At 43.2% G+C, this 25566-nt stretch overlaps 1 protein-coding gene across 2 annotated transcripts in view; it reads left to right on the top strand.

Moving 5' to 3' along the window:
• Positions 1 to 25566, top strand: part of LOC147431469 (uncharacterized) — a 123403-nt gene that overhangs the window by 58041 nt on the left and 39796 nt on the right. For both annotated transcript variants that reach the window (XM_086494068.1, XM_086494069.1), the window contains exons 6-13: positions 9936 to 10005; positions 10166 to 10211; positions 10296 to 10530; positions 10772 to 10983; positions 11074 to 11151; positions 11246 to 11315; positions 11430 to 11510; positions 11609 to 11688. In XM_086494068.1, coding sequence (XP_086350194.1) covers positions 9936 to 10005; positions 10166 to 10211; positions 10296 to 10530; positions 10772 to 10983; positions 11074 to 11151; positions 11246 to 11315; positions 11430 to 11510; positions 11609 to 11688 — 872 coding nt within the window. The remainder of the gene's footprint in view (positions 1 to 9935; positions 10006 to 10165; positions 10212 to 10295; positions 10531 to 10771; positions 10984 to 11073; positions 11152 to 11245; positions 11316 to 11429; positions 11511 to 11608; positions 11689 to 25566) is intronic.

The raw sequence follows: 25566 nt of genomic DNA, 5'->3' as shown, positions 1-25566 counted from the left end.
AATCAATCATCAAAGTACAAGAGAGCGGTTAGGGTTTCACTCGCAGACTCTGCGTCCAGATGCCTGAGAAGTGAGGCCCTCACCACTAATTTAAAGGTTACAAGGGATGCCCAAAAGCTGAGCCCCAAAAGATTCAAATCAAAAGCAATTGCTCTCTCTCTCTCACAGAGAGTCTCCGCGATTTCCGGAAATTAGGGTTTTTGGCAGAAATTAGAGTTTGCAGAAATTTTAAGGTTTTTGGCAGAAATAAGGGTTTCTACTGTCCGCCACATCATCACTTTGTGACATACCCCCCTCTTGAAAGCATTGTAATCGACCGCGATTACGCCTGCAAAACCGACAAAAGCCATAAACCGTCTTAGCAGACACTGATTGTTAGTACATACGTACTAGGAACACACATCTAGCACATATACAAAATTGACAGTCGCATCACACGACAGCACAGGACATCACCAGACATCACAGGACATCACATGACATTCAACATTTATTCGGATCTTAGACCATGATTTATCCGCAATGTAGCTAGCAATGACATCTAGGTCCAATCGGGACCTCATCGATGTCCGATTGACTAACCCCTATTGCAACCATGTCTATTCGAGATCAATCAGACCAAAATGCTGCAGTCATTTCGGCTATTAGTTCCTGCACTCACAAGAAGTCAAGAGCAAATCAGTATCATAATCAGGAATTCCATTTCATAAAGTCGTCCAGTAGAATACTGTCAGCTCTCAGTATCCTTGAAGCTCAAAGAGACATCAGTGACTTTAGTATCAAAATCGAGGCATCTGTTGACAAAAGAGTGGAGTGAGTCTTCTCTTGTGTAGCCCACTGCACCAGATCTCCGGCCAAGCTGAATTCTGGGTTCCGTTTGGAGTAGACTATGCTAAACCAAAACATCGAGGTAAAGTTTCACAATCCGAGGAGTATCTGCTAGGTCCTCCTCCTCCATCCACTTCGCATCAAATGCAGGAAAGTTCTTGAACTTAACCAAGAACCGCCTTCGGACTTTACCTTTCTTCGTATCATTATGTGCCAAAATCTGTTCAGGAACAAGGATCTCCTCGTTTTCTTCCACTTTGGGTTGCTCATCAGGCTCCCCACCATCAGGCACATCACCCTTAACAAGTTTCAAGAGACTCACATGCAATGCATTGTGAATCCTCCAAGTATCTGGCAGTTTCAATCGGAAGGAGACATCATTTATCTTGTCAGTAATCTGGAAAGGTCCGTAGTATCACATACTAAGCTTTGGAAAAAGCCTCTCCTTTCCCTTTTTCTTTCTTAGGCGTGCCTTCTCAAAAGTAAGAGCACCCAATCATCCTCCTTTAGTTTCCAATCGCGACGATGGCGATCCGCTGCCTTTTTCTGTCGTTCTTGATACTCCTGCAAAGTCTTGCGAACCTTGGCAAAAGCCGTATCCAAATCTCGCGAATATTCATCCGCTTCAAATTTCTAATCTTTCGTCCTCAGGAAGGATGGAACCTTCGCAGCAGTTTCAACAATCTCACATGGCGTCTTCCCCGTCGAAGAGTGTATCATGTTATTGTAGGCAAATTCCACCAAAGGTAAGTTCTTTTCCCATTGAGTCTTCTGATGCGAGATACAAGACTTCAATAAATCTAAAATCACTGAATTGGCAATCTTAGATTGTTCGTTAGTCTGCAAGTGGAACGATGACGAGAACTGCAACCGCGTGCCAATGTTCTCCCAAATTGCCTTCCAAAACAAACTCATAAATATGGGGTCTCTGTCGAAGACAATCGTCTCAGGCGTGCCATGTAATCGGAAAATCATTGTGATCATTCTCTATTCTCGGGAGATCAAAAAAAAAAAGAAATCCATTTCAATATTTTCCCAGGGGCGGGTGGGTATGGGTAAAGGCTGTAACAATCCCTGTGCCTTATGCCTGTCAAACTTGACCTTCTGGTATACCAAGCAACTGTGCACAAACTCTTCCACATCCTTCTTCAGTCTCCGCCAAAAGAAATCTCTCTCTACCCCTTTCATGGTGGTAGCAATGCCGCGGTGACCTGTAAAAGGTGGACAGTGGCAATCAGTCATAATCTTTTGCCTCAACGGCTGTGTAACGCACAACATAGTCTTTTTCATCAAGTAGCCTTCCCGAAGGGAGTATCCAGCTACTGTCTCCCCATCCCGTATCTGTGTGAAAATATCTGCAAAATCTGTATCTGTGGCACACTGATCGACCATATCCTCGAAGCTCCTATGATGTATCGCGGAAATAGCCAGAACCAACGGTTTCCGAGACAAAGCATCTGCCACCACATTCTTCTGTCCCCGCACATGGACAATCTGGAAGTGGAACTGTGACAAGATGTTCAGCCATCTCATCTGCTTTTCCGAAAGCTGCTTCTGTGACAAGAAGTAGCGCAAACTCTGATGGTCTATAAAGACAGTAAAATCCGCTTCGAGTAGGTAATGCCGCCACTGAGTAAGAGCATGGATAACCGCCAAAAGCTCTTTCTCATAAATCTGTGCTGTCATCTCCGGCCTAGAGAACAAACGACTCTCGCAAGCTATGACATGGCCTTCTTGCATCAAGACCGCACCCAGACTACGACCACAAGCATCACAAAATACTTCAAATGACTTCTGCAAGTCTGGCAAAGTCTAATCTGGTCCTGTAGTGAATTTCTCTTTCAATGTCTGAAAGGCAGTCACCTCTGTGGGTCCCCACGAAAAAGGTACTCCTTTTTGTGTCAAGGTATGCAAAGGGGAAGCAACCTCTACAAACTTTCGTATGAACCGCCTGTAGTACGAACACAGTCCCAAGAAGCTTCTAACTTCATGGACATTCCTCAAATCGGGCCAATCACGGATAGTCTCTATCTTGGCCGGGTTCATTTGCACTCCTGTTGTTGACACAATGTGTCCCAAAAAATGTATCTCTGGTAGGAAAAATTCACTTTTCTTTGCATTAATCACTAACGTGTGATCTCGTAATGCCTGAAAGACTTGAAGCAGATGATCTTTGTGTTCTGCCTCATTCTTGGAGAAAACAATGATGTCGTCAAAGAAAGTGCCAACAAATAGCCTGTACTCTCGAAAAAAAAAAAATCCTATCCATCATCCGGTTAAATGTCGCAGGAGCATTGGTTAAGCCAAAAGGCATTACCAGAAACTCAAATAACTCAAAAGTCGTCCGAAAAGCTGTCTTGTAGACATCTCCTGGCGCTATCCTGATCTGATGATATCCACTCTTCAAGTCAATCCTGCTAAAGCACGAGGATCCCTGTAACTTGTCGAGTATATCATCGATCCTAGGAATCGGAAATCTGTTCTTGATGGTGATTTCGTTGAGAGTGCTATAATCGATCCACATTCTCCAAGATCCGTCTTTCTTCAAAAACCAACAACACTGGAGAGCAATACGGTGAAGTACTAGGCTGGACAAGACCCTTTTCCAAGAGGTCTTTCACTGGGTTCATAATCTTTTCATTCTGTACTCGGCTCACACGATAAGGTGGCCGATTCGGTGGCGTGCTTCTAGATATCAGATCAATGGTATGATCTTCAGGCCGTCTGAAAAGCAATCGGCATGAGCGTGGAGAAAAAATCTTGGCGTTCTTTTCTTCAGGTCAAAACATATTCAACCTTTATCCATCGTTTAGTTCTCCCAAAAGAATGAGTAAGAAAACTGAAGTTCATGAAGTACAATCTCTAAGCCCTTCATTTATCAAAGTCGCTTTCTCGGCCCGGTAGTCAACCACGGCGTAGTTCTTGTGGTACCAAGGGATCCTGAGTAGAACGTCACTCGCGTGCCCTGAACACCCATGTCATTGCAATCAAAGTTTGCCAATGCTCGGTGTAATGGCAACATCCCATCCGGGTGCCTATCGAACTACCTCTGCCTGTGGCGTCAGTCTGTCGGGCGTAATTCCAAATCGAGCCGCCAATTCCAAGTGAAAAGAAGTTGGCCTTGGCTCCTTCAAAAGAGCTTCCTGATCCTTCACTTTGCCCCGAAAGCGGCAAAGTTTGTACTTTCATTCATTAGATTCGGTGCAGGTCCCACGCCATGTGGTACCAGTTCTGCTTTTCTATCTGCCTTTTCTGCCACATTCCTCAGCTGCTCTCGAACTCTGAAACTTGTCGTCGTCTTTATCATTCTGTTCTTTCTGTGTCTTTTTAGGACACTTCGCGGAGATATGTCCATGTTCCTTGGCAAAATTGAGCATCATCTTTGTTGCATCGCTGATCAACTGGCGACACTCCATCTCTCGCCGCTCCGCCTAAGTAGGCCAAGGCGGGCCGTACTCACTGCCGGAATCTTCCTTGTGATCCCTGCCCGCATCTCCAAATGCAGAGGGAGTCGACTGATCATTGCCTGAAGCCATAGGTGCCCCGGAAAAAAATAATTCGGGGATCTGATTTCTAGTAGAAGAGAAATCGGCCGTGCTTTGATACCATTGTAACAGACTTGGACACTCCAAGTCAAGAATCAACCGCGACAGCACCAAATAACCACTTCAAAACAATTCACAGATCACAATAGATTTGCATTGGCCCGGCGGAGTTCCGTGCCTAGAGATATTGGCCCCATAGACTGGCGCCCCTTTCGGTATTTCTTTTTATATTAATCAATCATCAAAGTACAAGAGAGCGGTTAGGGTTTCACTCTCAGATTCTGCGTCCAGATGCCTGAGAAGTGAGGCCCTCACCACTAATTTAAAGGTTACAAGGGATGCCCAAAAGCAGAGCCCCAAAAGCTTCAAATCAAAAGCAATTGCTCTCTCTCTCTCACAAAGAGTCAAAACATGAAAGCAAAAGCATTCTCTCTCTCTTTCTCATTTAAGTAGAGAAAAAGCGAAATTTGCGTCACTCATCATTTTCCAAAAAAAAAAAATAATTAAAAAAAAAAAAAAATTTCAACCTCCGCGATATCCGGAAATTAGGGTTTCTGGCAGAAATTAGGGTTTGCAGGAATTTTAGGGTTTCTGGCAGAAATTAGGGTTTCTGCTGTCCGCCACATCATCACTTTGTGACACCTTTAGATATGAGGCTAGGGCTCATTCTCTGCCATGTTTCCTGGAGAAGGTGCAGAGTTTGGAGTACCGGCTTGTACTGGGTTGATGCAATATAAAGAAATACCGAAAGGGACGCCAAGGTTTGTGGCTAATACTCTCTGGGATGGAATCTCCGCCACTCTGTGTCGCGTGTCGTCTCTCTCTCTCTCTCTCTCTCAGTTCAATTGTTAATGAAATGCTAAAAGTTTGTTCAGTCTGTTCTTTTCTATTGGCACATGGTGCACCGTCTTGTGACAGTTGTATTAGAGCATCATGTGTGCGCTTTTTTGAAAGCATACCGGTGCTACCAAAGAGCAGACAGAGCAAGATCGCACTTCCAAAGTTCATTGGAAATTTTAGGTTCGTGCTCGTCGATCTCGGACATGTTAGCCACTCCCATCCTTACTTCATTGTGCATCGGGCGCGCTCCCGTTTTCACCGCTCATGTCTTACAGGGCATAAGCCATAAAGATCACTTGCAAGAGAAGGATCCAAGATTTGTTTGGAGTCACTATTTTTCTCAAAAGCAGTGCCATGCAGATGTTGATGTCTATAGCTACCAAGCAGCACACTCCAAGGACTTGGCAAGCTCTCAAGAAAATTTTTGCTTGAAGTGATATGGTTTCTGAAATCTTCCTTCGGAGTGTAACTTCTGGCAGAGTGGGGTATCTTGAAATGCTTGCCATGAAATTTCGCGACATCTCCCAGTAGATGTCATCTTCAGAAGCAGATGACTTTGGAGGTCCAGTGTGATTGCTATCTTGGGACTACCATCGCCGCCAAAGAAACACTGTATGTCCTAAAGCTGATGGATCATGCTGTGCTTGGCTACGACCTTATGGAATGAACCTAACCCTAATTTTTGGTGCAGGTTTCAGGATGGAAAGTCAGTCGACTTTTCGAGCTCGATTGATGTCGAGATTTCTTTTTAAGTTTGCGTTCTGTTTGATCTTGTTTGGAATCTGTTTGAAATGGATGGTATCTGTTTTGAACCTGTTTTGGTACTGATTTGAAATGTTTGACTCTGGTTTTAATACTGGTTTCATTAATTGGTGATTTTACTCCCTGGTGGAGAAGTGAGAAATACTGTTAAGGTATTGTTTGCACCTCGCAACGACGCAGGCCGATGCTTGGGGAGCGTTTCGTTGTATGTTTGAAAACATCGGAACAACGCAGGCCGATGCTTGGGGAACGCTCCGTTGTATGCTAGAAAACCTCCGAATGACGCAGGCCGATGCCTAGTTGTATGCTTGAACCTACAAGCGACGCAGACTGCGGTCTGGGGAGCGTTTGGTTGTATAGTTCTATGAGCTCATGGTCTGGACCTTTTTAGGTTATTTGCAGGGGGAGTGACGAGGTAGTCGTTGAGTAGCTTCATACCACAGACCGTTTGTCTCGGGAGGGTGCTCATCAGCGCTGTTTGTTTTGTCTTGTAACATGCATATGTAAGCATTTGTGTTGCATTTGTGATGTGCTAAATACTGAATATTCCTAATGGGATGAGATTGCTTGGGTATGTAATTTTAGTGCATCAAGACACTCATGGAAGATTAGTGTGGTCTGGGTGGGATGGCTCATTGTACTACGTCGGAATATCAAGAGGTCCGATCTGGACGAAAGGAGAAGCCAACTCCTTGATCAAAAGAGCCAAAAGGAGAAGCTAACTCCTTAACAAAAAGAGCAAACTGAATGTCCCTCAGAATGACCCTCGGAAATTTTTAAGCTAACTTGAGTTGTTTTGCAGATATGCTATAATCGCGGACGATTACTTTCTTTCAAGAAGGGGAGATGTCACAAACTGCTGATGTGTCAAGCCCTAAAGAATGGAGCCAACTAGCAGATCATGGCTGAGGGGCCTCAACCCTATGTGAAGAGGCAGAAGCAGCAGAAGATGAACCCACAATTCACGTTGGCTTGCTGACGTGGCAAATTGTACGGATTTTCGAAAATTGCGTTGACATGATGACGTGGCAGACTGTATGGATTTCCGCGTTTTGCGCTGACTGTTGACATGGCAGTTGTACGGAAATTCCATGATTTATGTTGGTAGCTTTTTGGCATTGCTTTTGGACCAGAAGCTTTTGAGTTTGAGGGCTTTTTATGTAAATACTGCTTTTGGGGCTTAGGGTCTTTAAATATGGCTAGGGCTCTTTCTCTGGCATGCTTCTTGGAGAAGGTGCAGAGTCTGGAGTACCGGCTTGTACTGGGTTGATGCAATATAAAGAAATACCGAAAGGGGTGCCAAGGTTTGGGGCCAATACTCTCTGGGGTGGAATTCCGCCACTCCGTATCTCGTGTCGTCTCTCTCTCTCTCTCTCTCTCTCTCAACTCAATTGTTAATGAAGTGGCTGTTCAGTCTGTTCTTTTCTATTGCACTTGGTGCCCGTCTTGTGACACTTCTATTATGCTCGTCGTACATCTATAGGCCTCCTTGCTGGAGAGTTGACAGAACCTTGGCCTCTGGGATGCTCTGTTAGACAAGGTTGCCCACTTAGCGCCTTGTTATATGGCATTGCCACTTATCCTTTGTTATTGCATTTGGATCACTTGACTTCACTCGGTCATCTTCATGGGTTGAAGTTACCCAATGGAAAAGACTTCGTAGGGTACGCCTATGTTGATGATTCGTTTTTCATGCCTCGTAATAACCAAGATGATGTGTGTGAAATTATGCAGCCATTGGGTACATTTGGCTTGGTAGCAGGCCTTAAGGTTAACTTCTGGAAATATAAACTCTCGCCTCTTGCTGCTTGTGACTGGTATCATCTTTTGTGGCCTGGCGAGATTCTCGATCTGCATGTGGTGGTCAGGCACTTAAGATATCCTATCGGCTGGTAGGTTACTAATACGTAGCAAATCGATTGGGTCATGCAACGATTGAATGTCAAATTGCACTACTAGAAACTGTCTACATGGCTGCTACATGTTCGACTTTGTATTGTGCAAAGTATCATGATGGCATATGTTCATTTTTACTTGCCGTTGTTGCACTGGCCTCACTCCTGCCTCTCATTGCCTATGTCTAGTATTGTATTTCACTTGTGGTGCACCAGTTCTCATAAGAAAGGCCTCCGTTTGTTAGCAATGGAGAAACTTTGCACTCCAAAGCGTCTTGGGGGGCTGAATATTTTGGACCTTTGTCGCCATGCATTGGCAAGGAAGGCTATGTTACCGCCTACTCTTGCACTGCAGTCTCAACCATGGACAATTATGGTTGCTGATCTATGTTGGCATGCTACCACTCCTGCCTTTGGTCATTGGCAGACTTCCCTTTGAGAGACTGTGTTTGGCAAGATGGTCGGTAATATTCTTGGTTTCTCGATCATCTCTGCCTTGCTCTCCGCTTGGAAAGTTGTTACGAATCATCTCTCTTGGCATGGTAGGCAGCAAGCAGATGGCAATTCGTTGCGTTTGGAAAGCATTCACTGAAGCAGGGTGTTCCCTTTTACCTTGCTTAATCTGTCGCCTCGTCAAGCCTATTTCCTCTCTAGTCGTGGCATATGCACAGTGGATGATGTGGTGGATTCATCTGGGAATTTGCTTACTTTTTCTCAAGCGGCAGCATGCTTTGGGCTGGGCCTGCATTATCATCAGATTTGGAGCCTGTTTCAGCATATGCTGGATGTTTTCTTCCCCATTCCGCCGTTGGCGAGTGGATGCCGTATGCAAGATCATGGGACACTTTTTTGGATGCGATTTCTGCCCGCCACATCTATGCTTCTCTCATGCAGGACTCTTGGCTGGCTGATCACTAGAATGCGCTCTGGGATTTACACAAATTTGATTAATGGTGGAGACAGGCTCTTACTGCAATCTGGAAGTCTCACTTGCCTCTTAAGGATTGTTTGTTTCTTTGGCGTTGTTTGCTTTTGGGAGTTCTTACAGTTGGAACTCTCCTTGCGGTGCGTCACATTAGCTCCTCTTGTTGCGTTGATTGCTCCGTTGTTGATGAGACTGTCAGGAATCTACTTTGGGAGTGTCGCTACACCAGGGCTTTCCTTCGCTGCGTTTCCACCTTTGATTTCCCTCATTAGTTTTCCACAAACGATTCTGGCTATTTGGGATTCTTCCGACTTCCCTCCAGCAATTTGCCATCTTCTTCACATGGGTCAGATTTTGGTCGCTATGGTCTTTGTGGCACTGTCGCAATCTCCGCATGTTTCACCGGCATGATGCAGGTCCTTTTCCATCGTTCAAGATTTCGCTGAGACAATCGTTACATTTTGCCTTTGACATTGGGGACATATCCCTGGAAATCTTGCAACTCTTCTATGTTTGCTTTTAGCGCCTTCGCATCGCAGAGCACTTCTGTGTTCTTCCCTTTGTATGTGGTCTTTTTGGTGGGTTTTCCTCCCTTTGAGGTTTCCCACAGGAAAATTAATCAAAACAGATTTACAAAAAAAGAAGGTGTGTGTGTGTCTTTAATTTAGGCGCCATCGGCCGTGTTTTCGTATGTTGTTAGGGGTTAGGATCTGAATTCTAACTATTATGCCATCCGGAGAGGATCTGTAAGTTGGTGCAAACTTCTTCTTCTTCTGCTTCTGCTTGGGTCTAGGCCCCTCCGCCAGGATGTGCAGGTTGGCTAGGGTCTTCAGTGACTTGACATGTCGGCAGTTTGTGACAGGTCTCCTCTCTATGTCTGTCTCTCTCTTTCCCCCTCACACACAACCCACACGCATGAACATGCATCTATGTGCATTGTGCACGCACCACACATGCACAGTGAGGAAAGTGAGAAGTTTGGAAAAAATTGAAAAGATAAGACAATGTTTACTCTTTTATTAGGACTGAAATTTCATTGCCTTGGTTAATCTCACAATCTGAATCAGATGTCATGTCTGAACATTCACTGCCTTGATTTAGTTGGCAAGGCCCACTAATCTTTGCTTTATTTGCGAGCAGCATTTTTGGGTTGCTGTATCAATGGTGTTCTTTATAGCTGCAACCACATTCACTTTATTGAAGCTTGGTGGTACGTGGACACTCCCTTCTGGATCTTGTGATGTGATGAAAGTTCAATCTCACTTCAAATCATCATAGTCCTTGACATTAATCTGTTTTTGTTCATTGTGTTGATGAAAAACCTCTTAGATTGGGATTTTTCTTGCATGATCATATTTTTGCATTAACAGGAGAAATTCATTCCCTTGGATGGTGGGACCTATTTATAAACTTTGGGTAGGTCACCAATTTCAATATGAAGAACTAGTGCTCACTTTTGGTTTTCCCGTCTCTAATCTGTCTCTTGGGAAATCTTGTCAGGATTGCTGAGGGGTTTACTTTTTTGATTTGCACAAAGTGGACAAATCCTGCAATTCTAAGGGAGGGAGGGAGGTTTTCTATGCAACCAAGAAGAGATCTTGTAGGAGAATCAAGCACAACAGGAGGTGAAAGCAGAGAAGAAACTGAGGGTTTTTGTGGTTTAGAGAATCTCGGTGGCCATCTTATCAAACTTCAGGTGCTGGTGTTTCAAGTTTTACTGTGCATGAAACTTGAGGTGAGAAACTTGTGTTTAGAGTGGTCATAAATATATTCACTTTGGGTGCATGCATGTGTGTGCATGTGTGCCTATATATATACACATCTATGCAGGTATATATGTATGTATGTGGTGTGAATGTATACATACATACAAACATGCACACACATATATACCTATATTTGAGGCTTGATAGTTTTCTTATGTCTGTGAAGTCAGAGTATCTGTTTAGGCTAAATCATGGAAGCTTTAACTGCAGGGAACTCCAAAACAGGCCAAGCACATGTCTCTAGTACTTGTCTTTCTACCGCTTCTTGTGCTTCAAGGAGTAGCAATTTTTTTCTCTATGCTGAAATTCACTGAGAACTTTATACTTCTTCTACGATCGAGAGATAATACTACCTCAAGGGAGCTGTTTCCTCATTTCAACAAGATTTATGACTTTTTCGGTTTCCTTGATCATGGCTCAAGGTACTATGCCAATCTTTCGATTCTCACCTTCTCTTGACATCCTTGGTGTTTTCTAGTACTTCTTAGTCATGTATGATATTTACTTTTTAGGTTGCTAGGGTGGTGGTCAATAGATGAATGTAGCCAAGAAGAGCGTGCACGTCTTTGGGATGATGATACTTCTTCTGGGTATATGACCATTACAAGAGGGAGCCTCTCCACATTAAGCGATTTTTTGAATTATTAGTTTTGTGCACCTTTTACACTAAGCAAATTTTTGTAGGTATAAGACCTTCAGTGGATTATCCCCTCAAGTTGTCAAGAAGATGCCAAGGAAGGATCTTACAGACGAGGTGAAATTTGCAGACTTAAAAATTTCAAACCTGCAAGTAGAAGCATGGAAGGTCTGCCTGCTATATGTTATTGAATGGTCCTAATACCTATTGTTTTGTGATAATATCTCACAGGTCTGGAGGTTGCAAGCAGCACTAGAGGAGCAAACAGAGATCACAAAATATCAACAGGATGAGTTTCATCGGCTTCAAAGTGTAAAAATCTTCTGTCATGGTTTAATCTTGTCATCATGTGAAACAGTAAATGTCCTTTTTCATGGCAAAACTTGTTCATGGTAGAATTATTCATGCAGGAGAAGGTGCTATGCAGAGTCTGCTTTGAGAGAGATATTAGCATTGTGCTATTGCCTTGTAGGCATCGTGTTCTTTGCAGGTATGGCATAACTGACTCAATGCATTGACGCCTATTTTGTCTGTGAAGTATGCACAAACATATCTGTGTACTACTACATGTCACTCACACACAAAGAGAAAGAGAAACTTTAGTAATGTCCACTAGAGGCCAAAAACGCTTTTGAGAGAAATAAGTAATAGAATTTTGTGTCTCAAAGTGATGGACATGGCACACCCTGCACACCCGAATGGAGGACTATACTGATGGTGTGAAAATTGCTGACTGTACCGACATATGACGTGGATCTCTGTATAGCTGGAGCTGGTGACAGGGCACATGCTGTAGAGGAGTGTGCTGATGTGGCAGGACAGTAAGACGTGGATGATGATGTGGTAATCAGTACAGCAGTGTGCTGAAGTGGCAGCAATTTGCGGATGCTTTTAATGCACAGTTACCCGGAACGGGAAATTGGAACGGGGAATAGCAATATGCATGAAATGCCATTCCCTGTTTGGGATTCTCACGTCTAAAACATGGAACGGGGATCCGGAACGGGAAATTGGGATGGGAACCGGGAACAGAGACCTGAAAATGGCCATTCCCTATAACTATGTTTTAATGGTAGCTCATTGTGGATGATTTTATGGGCTCCCTATGTGGGATGCTCAGTGTACAAGTTTTCTCACTAGATAATTGTTTTTAGCAGATGTTCATGTGTATCTTTTAGCAACCAAGGCCTATGTATTGGAAAATTGCCCAAAAAACCAAAAGTTGTTTTATTTTTGGCCATATCATGCCACAGCCCAAATGGCGCCGTGAGTAACCACCAAGATCGTGGGAAAAACTGTCAAAGGTGCAGTGGAAGAGAGTGAATCGGGTGAGGATCTCCTCTGCAATTGTGAGCAAACCTCCTCTCGCGACCGGGCAGCCAATGGATCTCATATTTATTGTGACAGATCTCCTCGAACACATCCTCTTATCGTCTACTGCCCACACTACGGGCACTCCTAGCAAGTCCTGCAAGAGGTAACTTGCAGAATGGGTATGGGGGGGGGGGGGGGGTTGTTCTCTTTATATAGGGAAACCCAGAAATTGCCCTACCTCTGGCCGAAAACCCCGCGACCATATATATGAATGTGAAAAGTCACTAAAAGTGATCGTATCCGCACATATATATAGGGAAACTGCACAACCTTGGAGGCTTTGACGTTGGGTAACCCTAGGAACATGGGTCCCGCCTCATGCCAGCCTATCGGGTGGGCACACTAGTGGAAATAACACTGTGAAAGTACACCTACGGCCGAGAGCAACCACAAAACAGCCCTTGCTTCAGCCCTCGCTCCCGAATCTGCTTAGGAGGTATTGGAGCCACCATTGGATTGGAATCTGGAACTCTTAACACTCCCTTTGAGATCTTGGACATGAACCAATCCAAGGGAGTTTGCATGAGAGGGTAATGTCGCTTGTGGTAGAGGTTTGGTGAAGATATCAGCAGGGTTATGTGACGCAGAACGATACTTGAGTTGAATTTAGCCATCCTTGGTCTTCTCACGAACAAAATGGTACTCTACCTCTATATGCTTGGTCCAAGCATGAAAAAGCGGGTTCCTCACAATGACTATACAACTTTGATTGTCAGAGTAGGTTGTGGTTGTTTGCTATGGCAAGCCAATTTGCAAAAGTAGCCTCGTTAGAACACTGACTCGCATGTAGCACTGCAAACAGCCCTATACTCCGCCTTTGTGGATGATAAGGCAACTGTAGGTTGGCTCTTATTGCGCATTGAAACTGCTCTTGGGACAAAAGAAAAGGTGTGACCTGTAGTCAACCATCGTCCGTGTGGATCTCTGCCCTGCCCCAATCTGAATCCCTCCATCCTCGAAGAAGGATCTTAGAGTCTATACCTCCATCCCATAGAAAATGCCTGACGACTGTGTCTGCTTTAAGTACCGCAAGATCTTAAGAGCCTGCTTCATATGTGACTTTCGCGGGTCTCTGCATAAACGAAATGAGAAGTCCCACTGGGAAAATGACATCAAACCGGGTGTTGAGTACCCAAATAAGAGAATTGACCAGCTTCAGATACTTTGTAGCATCTGCTACGTCTGAGGGGTCATACTGTGACAACTTTTGCTTAGGATCCATAGGATTGCCCAATTTTGGATGATAGGAGCCATATTAATCAAGTTTATTGTCTTTTACAATAGTAGAGACCTCCTTGGTATGTCTAGTTTAATGCATTTGATGGTTCTACCTCTTGGTTTTGTTTAGTAGATCTCTTGGTGATGCTAGTTGCTTTTGCTATTACTTCGTCATAAATTGTTACCTCTCTTTTGTGCCTCCTAAGCTCCATGGCTTCAGATGGTACTACTTGGTGGTTTTGTCCGACATCAAACAATTGCATGGTCTGGCAAGTCCATTCGAGTAGATTTTCGAGTTTTCGAACCCACTTGCATGAATGGTTATACACGCGTTTTGACAAATGTTATTACAATTCACACTTCAGTGGGCATCTGGCAAGAGGAGCATGTAGATTAGCCCTAGGAGAGCGCGCTAGCTCAAGCCCCAGGTCAAGTGCATCAGTGGTTTGTGAGATACAGCAAGAGCCGTGCAATAAACCATATGAATGCACATTGCACTTACTAGATTGTATCCACTTACTAAATATGGTTTCCACTTCCTAAATGCTAGTTGGCACCGAGATGCGACTTTTCCCTTATAAATAGGCCACGTACCCTCTTCTCTCATATTTGCCTAGGCACCCTCCATCCCTGCTGCTCTTGAGCGTTTTTGCATTCGATTGCCCACACACCATCATCCCTAGTGTTTTTTGGCTGATCCCACCCCCCCCCCCCCCCCCCCCCCCCCTTCTCTCTCTCTCTCTCTCTCTCTCTCTCTCTCTCTCTCTCTCTCTCTCTCTCTCTCTCTCTCTCTTTTCTCCAAGTCAAGACACAAACACCCTACATGCTCTTACTTCTTGAGTCCGGATTGCTTCCCATTGAGGTCTTGGGCATGCAAAAGGTTGTGGAGTACATGCGTAAGACACAACGTAGCCCTTTGCATCGACTTCCTAGAATCGCATATGAAGCAAGTCAAATGGTTCAAAAGACATGCAAGAGCAAAATACTAAGTTCGAGGTGGATGCTTGATATCAAGAAATGGTTTGGAAGATGGGATGCATGTCACTTGGTCAAGGATGCGTCGATCGACTCCCAAGTTAATGAGGCCTTCTTACAACGCCAATGTATCACGGCTTGGGAGAAATCCGGAGGTTCTCGCTTCAGCCATTACACCACACACGTTGCCCCAAACTACAAATCTCTCTTCTTCTCGGAACGAGGTAACCGAACCCATTCCTACATCCTTGAGCCCATCCCGTTGAGTGCGATCCGCACCATTGCCTCCATTCGTCTTAGCTCCCATTCTCTACGCTGCGAGACAGGACGTTGGGGCACTGGCGAGGAGTGTCATCGACTTTGCACCTTATGCCCTCGTCAAGTGCGAGAGAGTGAGTACCACACACTACTTGAGTGCTCAGCTTTTGACCACATTAGGTCCAGTGTTAGAAAAAAACCGGGGTCTAGTGTATTTTAACCGGCTGAAATTATAAAATCCCGGTTAGTTTTTGAGGTTGCCTTTAAGAAAACCGGCAAATTTACACAAGTTTTAGTGTAATTACCGGCAAAAGCTTCAAATTTTGACCTAAAAACCGGGAGAATTTCAAGTTTCCCCTTATTTTGTTCGGTTAGGAAAAATGTATTTTTCTAGCCCTGATTAGGTCCTCTTTTCCCCATATATTCAGCCATGATCTCTCCCTACATACCTTCCTCTCCCAACCACGATGTGGACTCTCTATTGGGATGCTCATTTCAGCCATTTTTGAGCATCGAGAGTCACTTATGAACTCCACTCACACCACGTGACATGTTCATTTGGTCCCATAGGTCATATTTGACCTCCCAGGACGATAATAGAACTATCTATCTATCTATCTATCTATCTATCTATCTCTAATGAAAGCAGACATAGCTACGAAAGATGAGAAAATCTTGCGGTTAGAAGCACAGCTACAACTCAAAGAACAACAAGAACATACACACAGAAGAGAACAATGAGGCAAACATGAATTCAACGCCTACATAGGTAAACCACACTTTAGTATCAAAAGTTATCCCAGAAATGCAAGAAAGAGACCAAGTGCAGGCAAATAAAAATGTTATCAAGATTGGTGGTATGCCGGATGATTGGACCCAAGTTGTCATAGAAGAGGACGAATACATGACAGAAACAACCATATGGAAGCACAAGTTAGGAAAAGCAGTGCCTTTTGTGGATCTTGGAGATCCAATCTACGTGGAGGTCAAAGGGAATCAAGCAGCAGTACATTATGATACTATGGAGGAGAAGATAGCTGTGATGAAGCAAACTAAATCACTACAAGGCACTAAGGTGTGGATTTCAGATGAACTCACCCCTTTGCAGCTTAAGGATCGAGCCAGTGAATTAGCAAAAGTACGTGAAGCAAGGAAAGAAGGCAAATGGGCAGTATATAGAGCAGGAAAAGCACTCATTAGAGAATTCAAGAATCCCACACCCCCAAAGTAGAGATTATCTCTCCTTATATATTTTTTGATGTAAATTCATGGATTATCACCCCTTATGTAAAACTAAGATTTTATAAGTCATAAAAGCCTGGAAGCACTATATAACAGTAAGCTCATGACCATGGAGCTCTGAGCTACTGTGAATTTTGGTTTTTTTTTCCCTTTACTTGATGAACTATACCCCATAGAAGATAGATGTATCTGTTTTGTCCTATAGGTCGAGTTCGGCCTCCTAAAGGACGTTAATAGATCTTTCTTTCTTTCTCTGTGTGTGTGTGTGTGTGTGTGTGTGTGTGTGTGTGTGTGTGTGTGTGTGTGTGTTAGCAGTTGGACACACCTACGACGCTCGACAGAATATTATTTTTTGTAACTATTCTTTGAGAAAAACCGACATTTCACCTTTGTAATATTGGGGCTTACAGAAGTTTCCAGATTGTATCTCATTTTGACATTTAGATTGAGTAGATGGTTAAATTGAAACATTAGGGTTTGAGATTGTAAGGTATTTATACCACTTTTGACCTTAATGAAAGAAACCTTTGTCATTTTTTAAAAAAAGTTCTGTCTGTGAGTGAGCGTACTGTGTACGAGAGAGAGTGAGAGTTTCATCTTGCCGTTACGCGCGCACCGATGGTCGGAATCGAGTGCGAAGAAGTGCAGCGTGTTGTCCCCGACGAGAGCTATGCGCCAATACTTACATTACGGACGTACGGTCTGGTTTTGCGAGCTCGCATCTGGTGATTCGGTGAGCATACGTTGTCCGTTTTTGCATTTAAGCATATCTTCGCGTTCGCATCGAGTAGAGCTACACATTAAGCACTTTAGTTTTCGGAAACGACGACCTGCAGATTTCGGCCAGACATCCTACGTGATTTTGCACCAGGTGTTTAGGGTTGGGATTTTGGTTCACAGACCTTAGGGAGAGCGACCTATTGGTGTTAGTAGGGTCTCCTTCAAGTTCTGTGGCGTTTCGAGAACGTTTGATGGGTATTTGGCTCTTGGAAGCGTTGTAGGAAATCTCCTCTTATGCACTTCTGAAGGTTGTAGCTTAGACATTGGGTAGAGATCTCTGTAGGAATTAGTCGAGAGTCGATCGAGTGTAGATTGACACCCTATGCTTGCTTCTATGTGCCTGCGGGTCGAGCTTCGTCCTTAGCTAACAAATCTTATTAGGTGAGTTCTCGCTGTGCTGACGTCCATCGCGGCGTATCCGCCAACATTGGCGCCGCTGTCGTGGATGAAAACCCTAGGTAGGTGACCGAGACTAGTCCTTGAGGATAGGGATTCTCTGGCTTGCTAGAGTGTCGTTTTACATTTAGATAGGATCAGAGGGTGGAGGACTCTCTAGGTCTTTAGAGGGAGTCTAGGGAGCGTGTGTCTGGCCTAGATCCTTCGACTTAGGTAGACTTAGATAGTTTTTAGGCCTTAGTTGAGTTGATAAGTAGGAGTTGGAGTGGTAGAAGCGGTGAAAGGAGAGCTTGAGAGTCCAGAGAGGACAGGAAGCAACCAAGACACCATTATCACCATTTTACATGATAAGTAAGAGTAGGGTAAGTAGGACATCATGATTTATGATCTGGAGCACTTCATGCATGTTATACTTGCTGTTAGGTTTATCACAAGGTTGTAAAAGACGCCAAAGAGTGTTTGAAAGCTGAAGTGAAGTTCAAAAGTTGCTGTGAGTGTTTCTGAGAGAGCTGCAGTGCATGAGGAGCATTTCTGTCAGGAAAAAAAAAAAATTTAAGCCAGGAGACATCCTACGCGTAGGATGTCTACAGGGTGATCTGGTGGAAATTTTGAAATTCTGAGTTGACCAGTGTGTTCAGAAGGTAGGATTTACCTTATTTTCACTTGGAAAGTGGAAATTTGACCATATCTTGACAGGATAAAACTAGATAGACAGAAATTGCCAGACATCCTACCCAAATTGTGCCAAGGCATTATTTTAAAACCAAAACCATAGGATGGCTGCATGAGCATGATTTACATGATTTATTGAGTGCCTAAGGAAGGTTTCATGTAAATTGGGTTTTAAGCAGACTTTAGCATTTTGGACTGAAAAGGGCTAGGACAGTTAAAATTGGGGTCTTTTGAAATCCAAACCAAAATCTAAGCATAGCACTGGGTTGCTAGCATCAAGGGGAAGCTGTGGCTCAAGTTTGGGGTTAAAAGAGCCATATAGACATCCTATGCGTAGGATGTGTTCTGTGTGATTTGGAACTCCAAACCTAGCTTTGAGCATACCAAAGTGATAAGGACCTTAATAGGAGTCTGTGCTTTGCATTTGAAGCTCTTTTGGGCAATTAGACATGGTACGCGTAGAATGTCTAATGCATGAAATTGAAGCCAGAAAGTGACTGCAGGCATAGCAGGGTGTTGTATAGCCTGAGACAAGCTTTCTAGTCAATTTTGGTCTAATTTGGAGTTGATTTGACTGGTCAGACCAACGTCAGGCTGCTAGAACAGATTTCTGATCAATTGACCAGCTTGTAGGTGACCAAATCAAAAAGTAAAAACAGCTCTGGACTTGGCACATCAAGGGGAATCTATAGTACAAAACCCAGGCAAAACAGAGCAGGAGACATCCTACGCGTAGGATGTCTACTGGGGCTTAGTGAAGACAAAAGCTGACTGAGGAAATAGGATGATGTTACAGTGGACTTAAGGGTTCCAGAACTTCTTTCAAAAGTGAATTTGGACCTTGTTTGACCTTTTGACGAAGCAAAGACGGAATTAAGACTTTCCATGTAAATTGACCAACATCCGAGGGAAGTACAGTTTCAGATTAGCTTTGACCTAATCCAGAGCATCAGAAGTGTATAAAATACAGTAGTGGTTGAGGTTAACCCTCCAGTTATACCAATCATTACTAGGACCACCTCTAGCAGTTAAATGCTTTGATTCGATTGCCGAAATTAAAACGCTTGTGTTCAAGTATATTCAGCGGCAAAGCAAGAAGTTGTGCGGAAATTGATCCTTTACCAGGTGAGTGGTTGGATTTGTGATAAATTACATTGCTAAGTTTGATGAATTTAAGATGAGGAAGATCCATTCTTAGAGACCAAAAGGTGGCAGGGGATTAGGGTAGCTTAGTGTCCACCGAAGAGAGTGTAACTCAGGTAAGGCTAGATCCACTAGCACCGATCATTGAGGGTAGTGATACTGACACTTCATCAGATAAGTCCTTCTTCATGATGGGTAATCAACAGCCAGGAGGTTTCTCCTATGAAGGACCAATGCTAGGAGGAAGCACCTCCCTAAATCCTTTGAACGACTCCAAGTTCACTATAATCTTCTTAGAAGACCTGCTCAGAGATTGGAAATAACTCGAGTTTATGATGATGGAGATAGATTCCGAAACAAAAAGGGGAACCACTATCTGACAGTTAGTAACCATGAGGATTACAATAGATATGGAGATAACGTGGCAAAAGGAAAAATGGTTTCAGAAACTCAAGAACCACCTCCAAAGATTGATCGACCTGGAGCGCTTTTTATGTATGATAAGAAAACAACTAGGTTCTCAACCTATAATGAGAATGTGGGGATTTACAAGCATGAGAGCGAGGGAATAGTCTCTTACTTTCGTTGCAAAGAACTTTACCCAAACGAATTAAGCAAAGACAATGTTCTTTACTTATTCTCTTATGAAATTGCTATAGGAAAGGATATTGTTTTTGTTGATAGGTACGGCGAAGAATACAAACGTATTCTCCCAGAGGAGGTAGAAAAGGCAACAGTTTCAGAAGCATCAACATATGCCCCCGAAGAGTGCCAAGGGTCACCTACACCCCTAGCAAGTCGACAAATCCCTTTTCAGAAGAGTATGACACGACCTCACATTCTACCCGACAACAGACGTTCAACTACCAGAACCAACCAGCAACCCAACCATCATTGCAAGCATGGCTTCGACAGAGTGCAACATTAGAACAAGACCGAAACCGAGATGGTTACCCAGCCGCACGAGGGCTAAGGGATTTACAAGAACCACTACTCTATTCACGGTATCAAGTCGAGAGTAAGCCCAAAACTCAAGGGTCAACAGAGCTTGGAAGATCACCCATAGAGCGAGTTCGAAGAGATGAACCATCTCTTGCTAGAACCGTCAGAAATTACGGCTTAGGAGCATCATTGGGAGAGGAACTTGCCCACTACTGAAGGCTGGAGGAGGTATATAGATTGGGACGAGGAGATCCAATGATGAGATTTGTAGACCATCGTAGGATTAGACCTTCTCAAGTGCAAAAATGGATAAACAAGAAATACACGGGAAACATAGATCCTACGGATCATGTAGCAGCTTTTGTGCGTGGAATAAGAGCTGAAGAAGTCTTAGACTTCTCTACCCAATTTGCAGGGTTTGGACTAACCCTAGAGGAGGATGCAGCAACTTGGTTTGACTCTGTGGAGCGTAGAGACTTTGAGTCTATGGAGGAGGTGCTTGACGAGTTTATTGAGGAATTCTCACAAAGTGGGATAGCTCATAATATTGTCTCACAAATCCACAAATTCAAACAGAAAGAAGGGAATCTGTGCGAAAGGTAGCCCTACGACTAAAAAGATATGTTGAGTTCTGCCCTGTGGAAGAACTGCCAATTCAGTCCAGACTTATGCTTATATTTATTCAAGGACTAAGAAATGCAGATCTACAGAAGGACTTACATATGGAGAGGAGCACGACGTTAAATGAGTTAACTAAGGAGGCTCTTTACCTTGTAAACAATTGTGCGGTCTACAAGGAGGGTGAATTCAAAGATCTTGATGACGATTCATCCTCACAACAAAGTGGAAGCAAGTCCGCTAAGACAACACCGAAATGAGAAGTAGCTGTAAGCCAGGAGCAGCTTGTAGAAGAAGTGCTAAAAAAGATCAACCTGTACGCCAAACCTCAGGCTAAACAGCCAAAGTGGTGTGCTATTGAACAAAAATGGACAAACCATGGGACGGAGGAATGTTATTATAACAAGGGATATGTGAGAGAACGACCTTATGCTTCCCAGGCTCAGGTAGCATCTCCTCAACTTCCACCGATGCCTAAGTATCAAGCAAGCAACCTACCAGGACCTGAAGGTATAGAAAGACCACAACCAGTGTTGAGGCAGCAACCACCCCTACCAGGATTACGACCAATTGGCATAAGATACACACCAACCGTAACCGAACCAGAAGAGAAGGCTTTGGTACCTAGGATCAGAGAATTGGACAAGCCTCAACTAAACACTAGGCCAATACCTTTAAACAAGGTTGGAGAATATTGCGAGGGAGAAGATGGAAACACCACACTACCAATAGAATTCCAAGCAGTAGTTTCCAAAGCTATTCTTGACAGCGGAGCAGGAGTCGCTATCGCCACCAAGGAAATCTGTAATAAATGGGGAAAACCGGCTTTGAGAGCTACCAGAATGAAATTGCAACTGGTAGATGGGTTCATGGCAAAGCCTCTAAGACTCTTAGAAAAAGTAATTGTCACCTCGTGCGGAATCGAGTATGAGCATACATTTGCAATAGTCGATTTCGACAGAAAGAACAATTACGAGATCATCTTGGGAAGACCGTTCATGAGACAATTAAAGATGGTCCAGGATTGGGGTTACGACCACATATACCTTAGACATGGCGAGACTACAACCAAAATACACCTGAAAGACCATAGTTACAAAGATGTGAACCAGACACCAATGGAAGAGTTTGATTCAACTACATTGGCAGGGTCCGAACTCCGAGTATGGTTAGGGCAAAAAAAAGAGCTATGGATGTGCGGAGCTTCAGATTGTGGGAGCTTAAAAAGAGAGGAATGCGTTTTAAAAAGAGCTATTGAGGACAAGGATTATATTCCGGAACCTTTTCCCGAAGATGCCTTAGAACCTCTGGAATGGGAACACATATTAGCAACGTTGGATGTTTGTACCATTACAGACAGTCCAACGATAAAATTTTGCGATAAGGACGGCTATGATGTGCTACCCTATTACATGGTAAGTCTTATACCAGGAGGAGATGAGATTGTAGAACCGCCAGAACAAGAAGAGTTTTATAACTCCTCTGAGCATATGGAGGTAAATAACGATGCAGATAACAAGTGTTCAGACAGCTCAAGCGAGCGTGGGGAGAAAGCAACGAATATCAAGTTTTATGATTTTGCTAATCAGCACCCTAAACGCCAAGAACGCTATAGGAAAAAACGAGCAGAAAACAAAATGAGAGAGAACCCTATGCTCAGGATAAAAGATAAAACTCAATATCTAATGCTTGACAAAGCAGAGGATTGTGTAAAAGAACAAATATCAGGCAGATTCTCAAAAGTTCGAAGGGAACTGACGCAAGAGGAAATAAAACAAGTATGGAAAGCCAAAACAGAAACAAAATAAAAAAAATCTAAAAAATCAAAACAAGAAAAAACAAAAGACCCAGAGTGGATCAAATTGGAGCGTAAAAAGAAATACCAAGAACTAAAACGGTCATTACGAGAGGTATGGACGACTGAGGGAGAAAGTGATGGTAAGGAGGAGTCAGAAAAAGGAAACATGAATGTACTATCCCACTATCGAAAATTCACCATCCAGGACACCACCAGTCAGGGCAAGAACAAACCAGGAACCTTATGACGGGCCGGAAAATGCAAAACGGATAGACCTCGCTGAGCGAGGCGAAAAGCCTCAGCCTGTCTATATCGCAACTGGTTTAGAGCTTGAAGAAGAAGAACTGCTAACACAACTTCTCAAGAAGTATAAGGATGTGTTTGCACGGTCCTACAAAGACCTCAAAGGAGTTGATCCATCGATATGCCAACATACAATACCGTTGAAATCGGATGCCAAACCTAGCAAACAGCGTCCTTACACATATAATGACACATTTGCTAAACGAATCAAAGAGGAAATTGACAAGCTGATGGATGCTAAATTCATCTACGAAATCGAGCATACAGATTGGGTGTCACCCATTGTGGTTGTCCCCAAAAAGAACGAAAAGTTGCGAGTGTGTGTAAACTTCAAAAAGGTAAATGCAGCCACCATAAGGGATAATTATCCCTTGCCGATCACAGAGCATGTACTTGAGAGGGTGGTTGGGAAAAGGGCTTATTCCTTTCTAGATGGGTTTTCGGGGTATAACCAACTGACAATTGCAATAGAGGATCAACACAAAACAGCGTTTGCCATAGAATGGGGAATATATGCGTATAGAGTTATGCCTTTCGGCTTAACTAATGTCCCAGCTACCTTTCAGAAGTTAATGACTCGTGCGTTTAAAGAATACCTGAGAATATTCTTAGAAATATATATGGATGATCTTTGTGTACACTCTCTTCTACGAGAAGAACATATTGACCATTTACAAAAGGTATTTGAGAAATGCAGAACATATCGAATCTGTCTTAACCCGAAAAAGTGCATTTTTATGGTTAGGCAATGCCGCATCTTAAGACATTGTCTCAAGAAATGGCATAACCACTGACCTAAACAAAATCAAAGTCATAGTAGACTTGCTCAGTCAGGCCTACTAATGCTAAACAAGTGCAATCCTTCATGGGACAGTGCGGATATTATCGAAGATTCATATATATGTATGCAGTCATTGCACAATCTCTGTATCGTTGTTAGTCAGTTTCGATTGGACTGAGGAGTGTGAAACTTCATTCCAAAAGTTGAAGGAAAACCTTGTATCAACACCTGTACTTAAAGCACCAGATTGGGAAAAGATATTCCATGTTCACATTGATGCATCTGCATATGCAATTGGGAGTATTCTGGCTCAACTTGGAGACGGAACAATGGATTTCTCAGCTTGTTATGCAAGCCGACAGCTAAATAGTGCAGAGAAGAAGTACACAACCATTGAAAGAGAGGGGTTATGGATGATTTATGCTGTAAAAAAATTTCGGTATTATTTGCTCGCAAACAAATTTGTGTTCTTCACAAAGCATCAAGCTCTTTTGTATCTGGTAAATAAACCATGCAATACTGGGAGAATTGTATGCTGGTTTATTATATTGCTAGAGTTTGATTTCACAGTGGTGGTCAAAAAGAGTAAAACTCATCTACGGGCGGATCATTTTTTAAGGTTGCAAAACGGGGAAGCTCTTGAAGGAGTAGATGATGACATACCTGATCCGTATCTTTTCAATATTGAAATGATATCCAAATGGTCTCAGGAAATTGTTAGTATTCTTTTCTTTGGAGGTAGATTTGATAACAAGGAAGATAGATCCAAACAACAAACAATTCGACAAACAAAAAACTTCCAGTTGATTGCAGGACGACTGTATCATCTAGGATCGGACCAGATTCTACGATTATATATAAATCCGGAGGAATCGAGTGTTATCTTGAAGAAGTATACGTTCAGGATTGTGCATTTCATTGTTCAACAATGAAAACATACCAAAGACTGAAACAATTAGGGGTTTATTGGCCAACTATGTATGCTGACACACATGCTTATGTTAACAATTGTACTATATGTAGTGCCAAACGACCAATGGATCACGCGACATTATTTCAGGTAAACATTGCACCTGCATGGAGTCAATATATCATTGATTTCTTAACCACAAGGACATAACAAAAGCACGGAAAAGGGTTATAGAGTTGGAGGATCGTGACTTTAATTTAATTGAGAATCAACTCTATAAGCGAAGAAAGGACAATCAACTTAGAATCTGCGCAAGTGAAAGTGAATATCTGCTGATTCTAGAACACGCACATGGAGGAATAAGTCGAGGCCATTTTTCAGGCGATAAAACGGCAAAAATTGTTTTAACCGCAGGAATATGGTGGCCTACATTGCGTATGGATGTTGAGGAGTTTGTAAAGCGTTGTGACGCATGTCAGTGCACCAAGGTGCCAATGAAGAGAGATGAGATGCCACTACGGCCAATGATGGGAGCAAGGGCATTTGCAAAATGGGGCATTGATTTTGTGGAGCCTATTTCATCCCCTGCATATCGCACCCATATCCAATATATCATTGTGGCTACGGACTATCTCACAAAATGGGCGGAAGCCAAGGCAACACGAAAAGCAGATGCAAGAACCATTGCACAATTTTTGTATGAGAATGTCTTTGTACGATATGGGTTACCAATAGAAATTGTCAGTGATCGAGGAACACATTTTCTTAATGAAGTCATTGAATATCTGTTAGAGGAATTCATTGTCATACATAGAAAATCTGCTCCATATCATCCACAAGCAAATGGACAAGCTGAGGCCACAAACAAAACACTATGCATTGTTCTGACTAAAATTGTATCAGAGTCAAGGACAGACTGGGATCAACAGTTACACTCAACACTATAGGCATACCGGGT

The sequence above is a fragment of the Adiantum capillus-veneris genome, chromosome 21 (genome assembly GCF_014529385.1).
Source record: "Adiantum capillus-veneris isolate H3 chromosome 21, ASM1452938v2, whole genome shotgun sequence".
NCBI classification, from domain to species: domain Eukaryota; kingdom Viridiplantae; phylum Streptophyta; class Polypodiopsida; order Polypodiales; family Pteridaceae; genus Adiantum; species Adiantum capillus-veneris.
The sequence above is the reverse complement of the archived record's forward strand: the minus strand, read 5'-3'. Positions and strand labels throughout refer to the sequence as shown.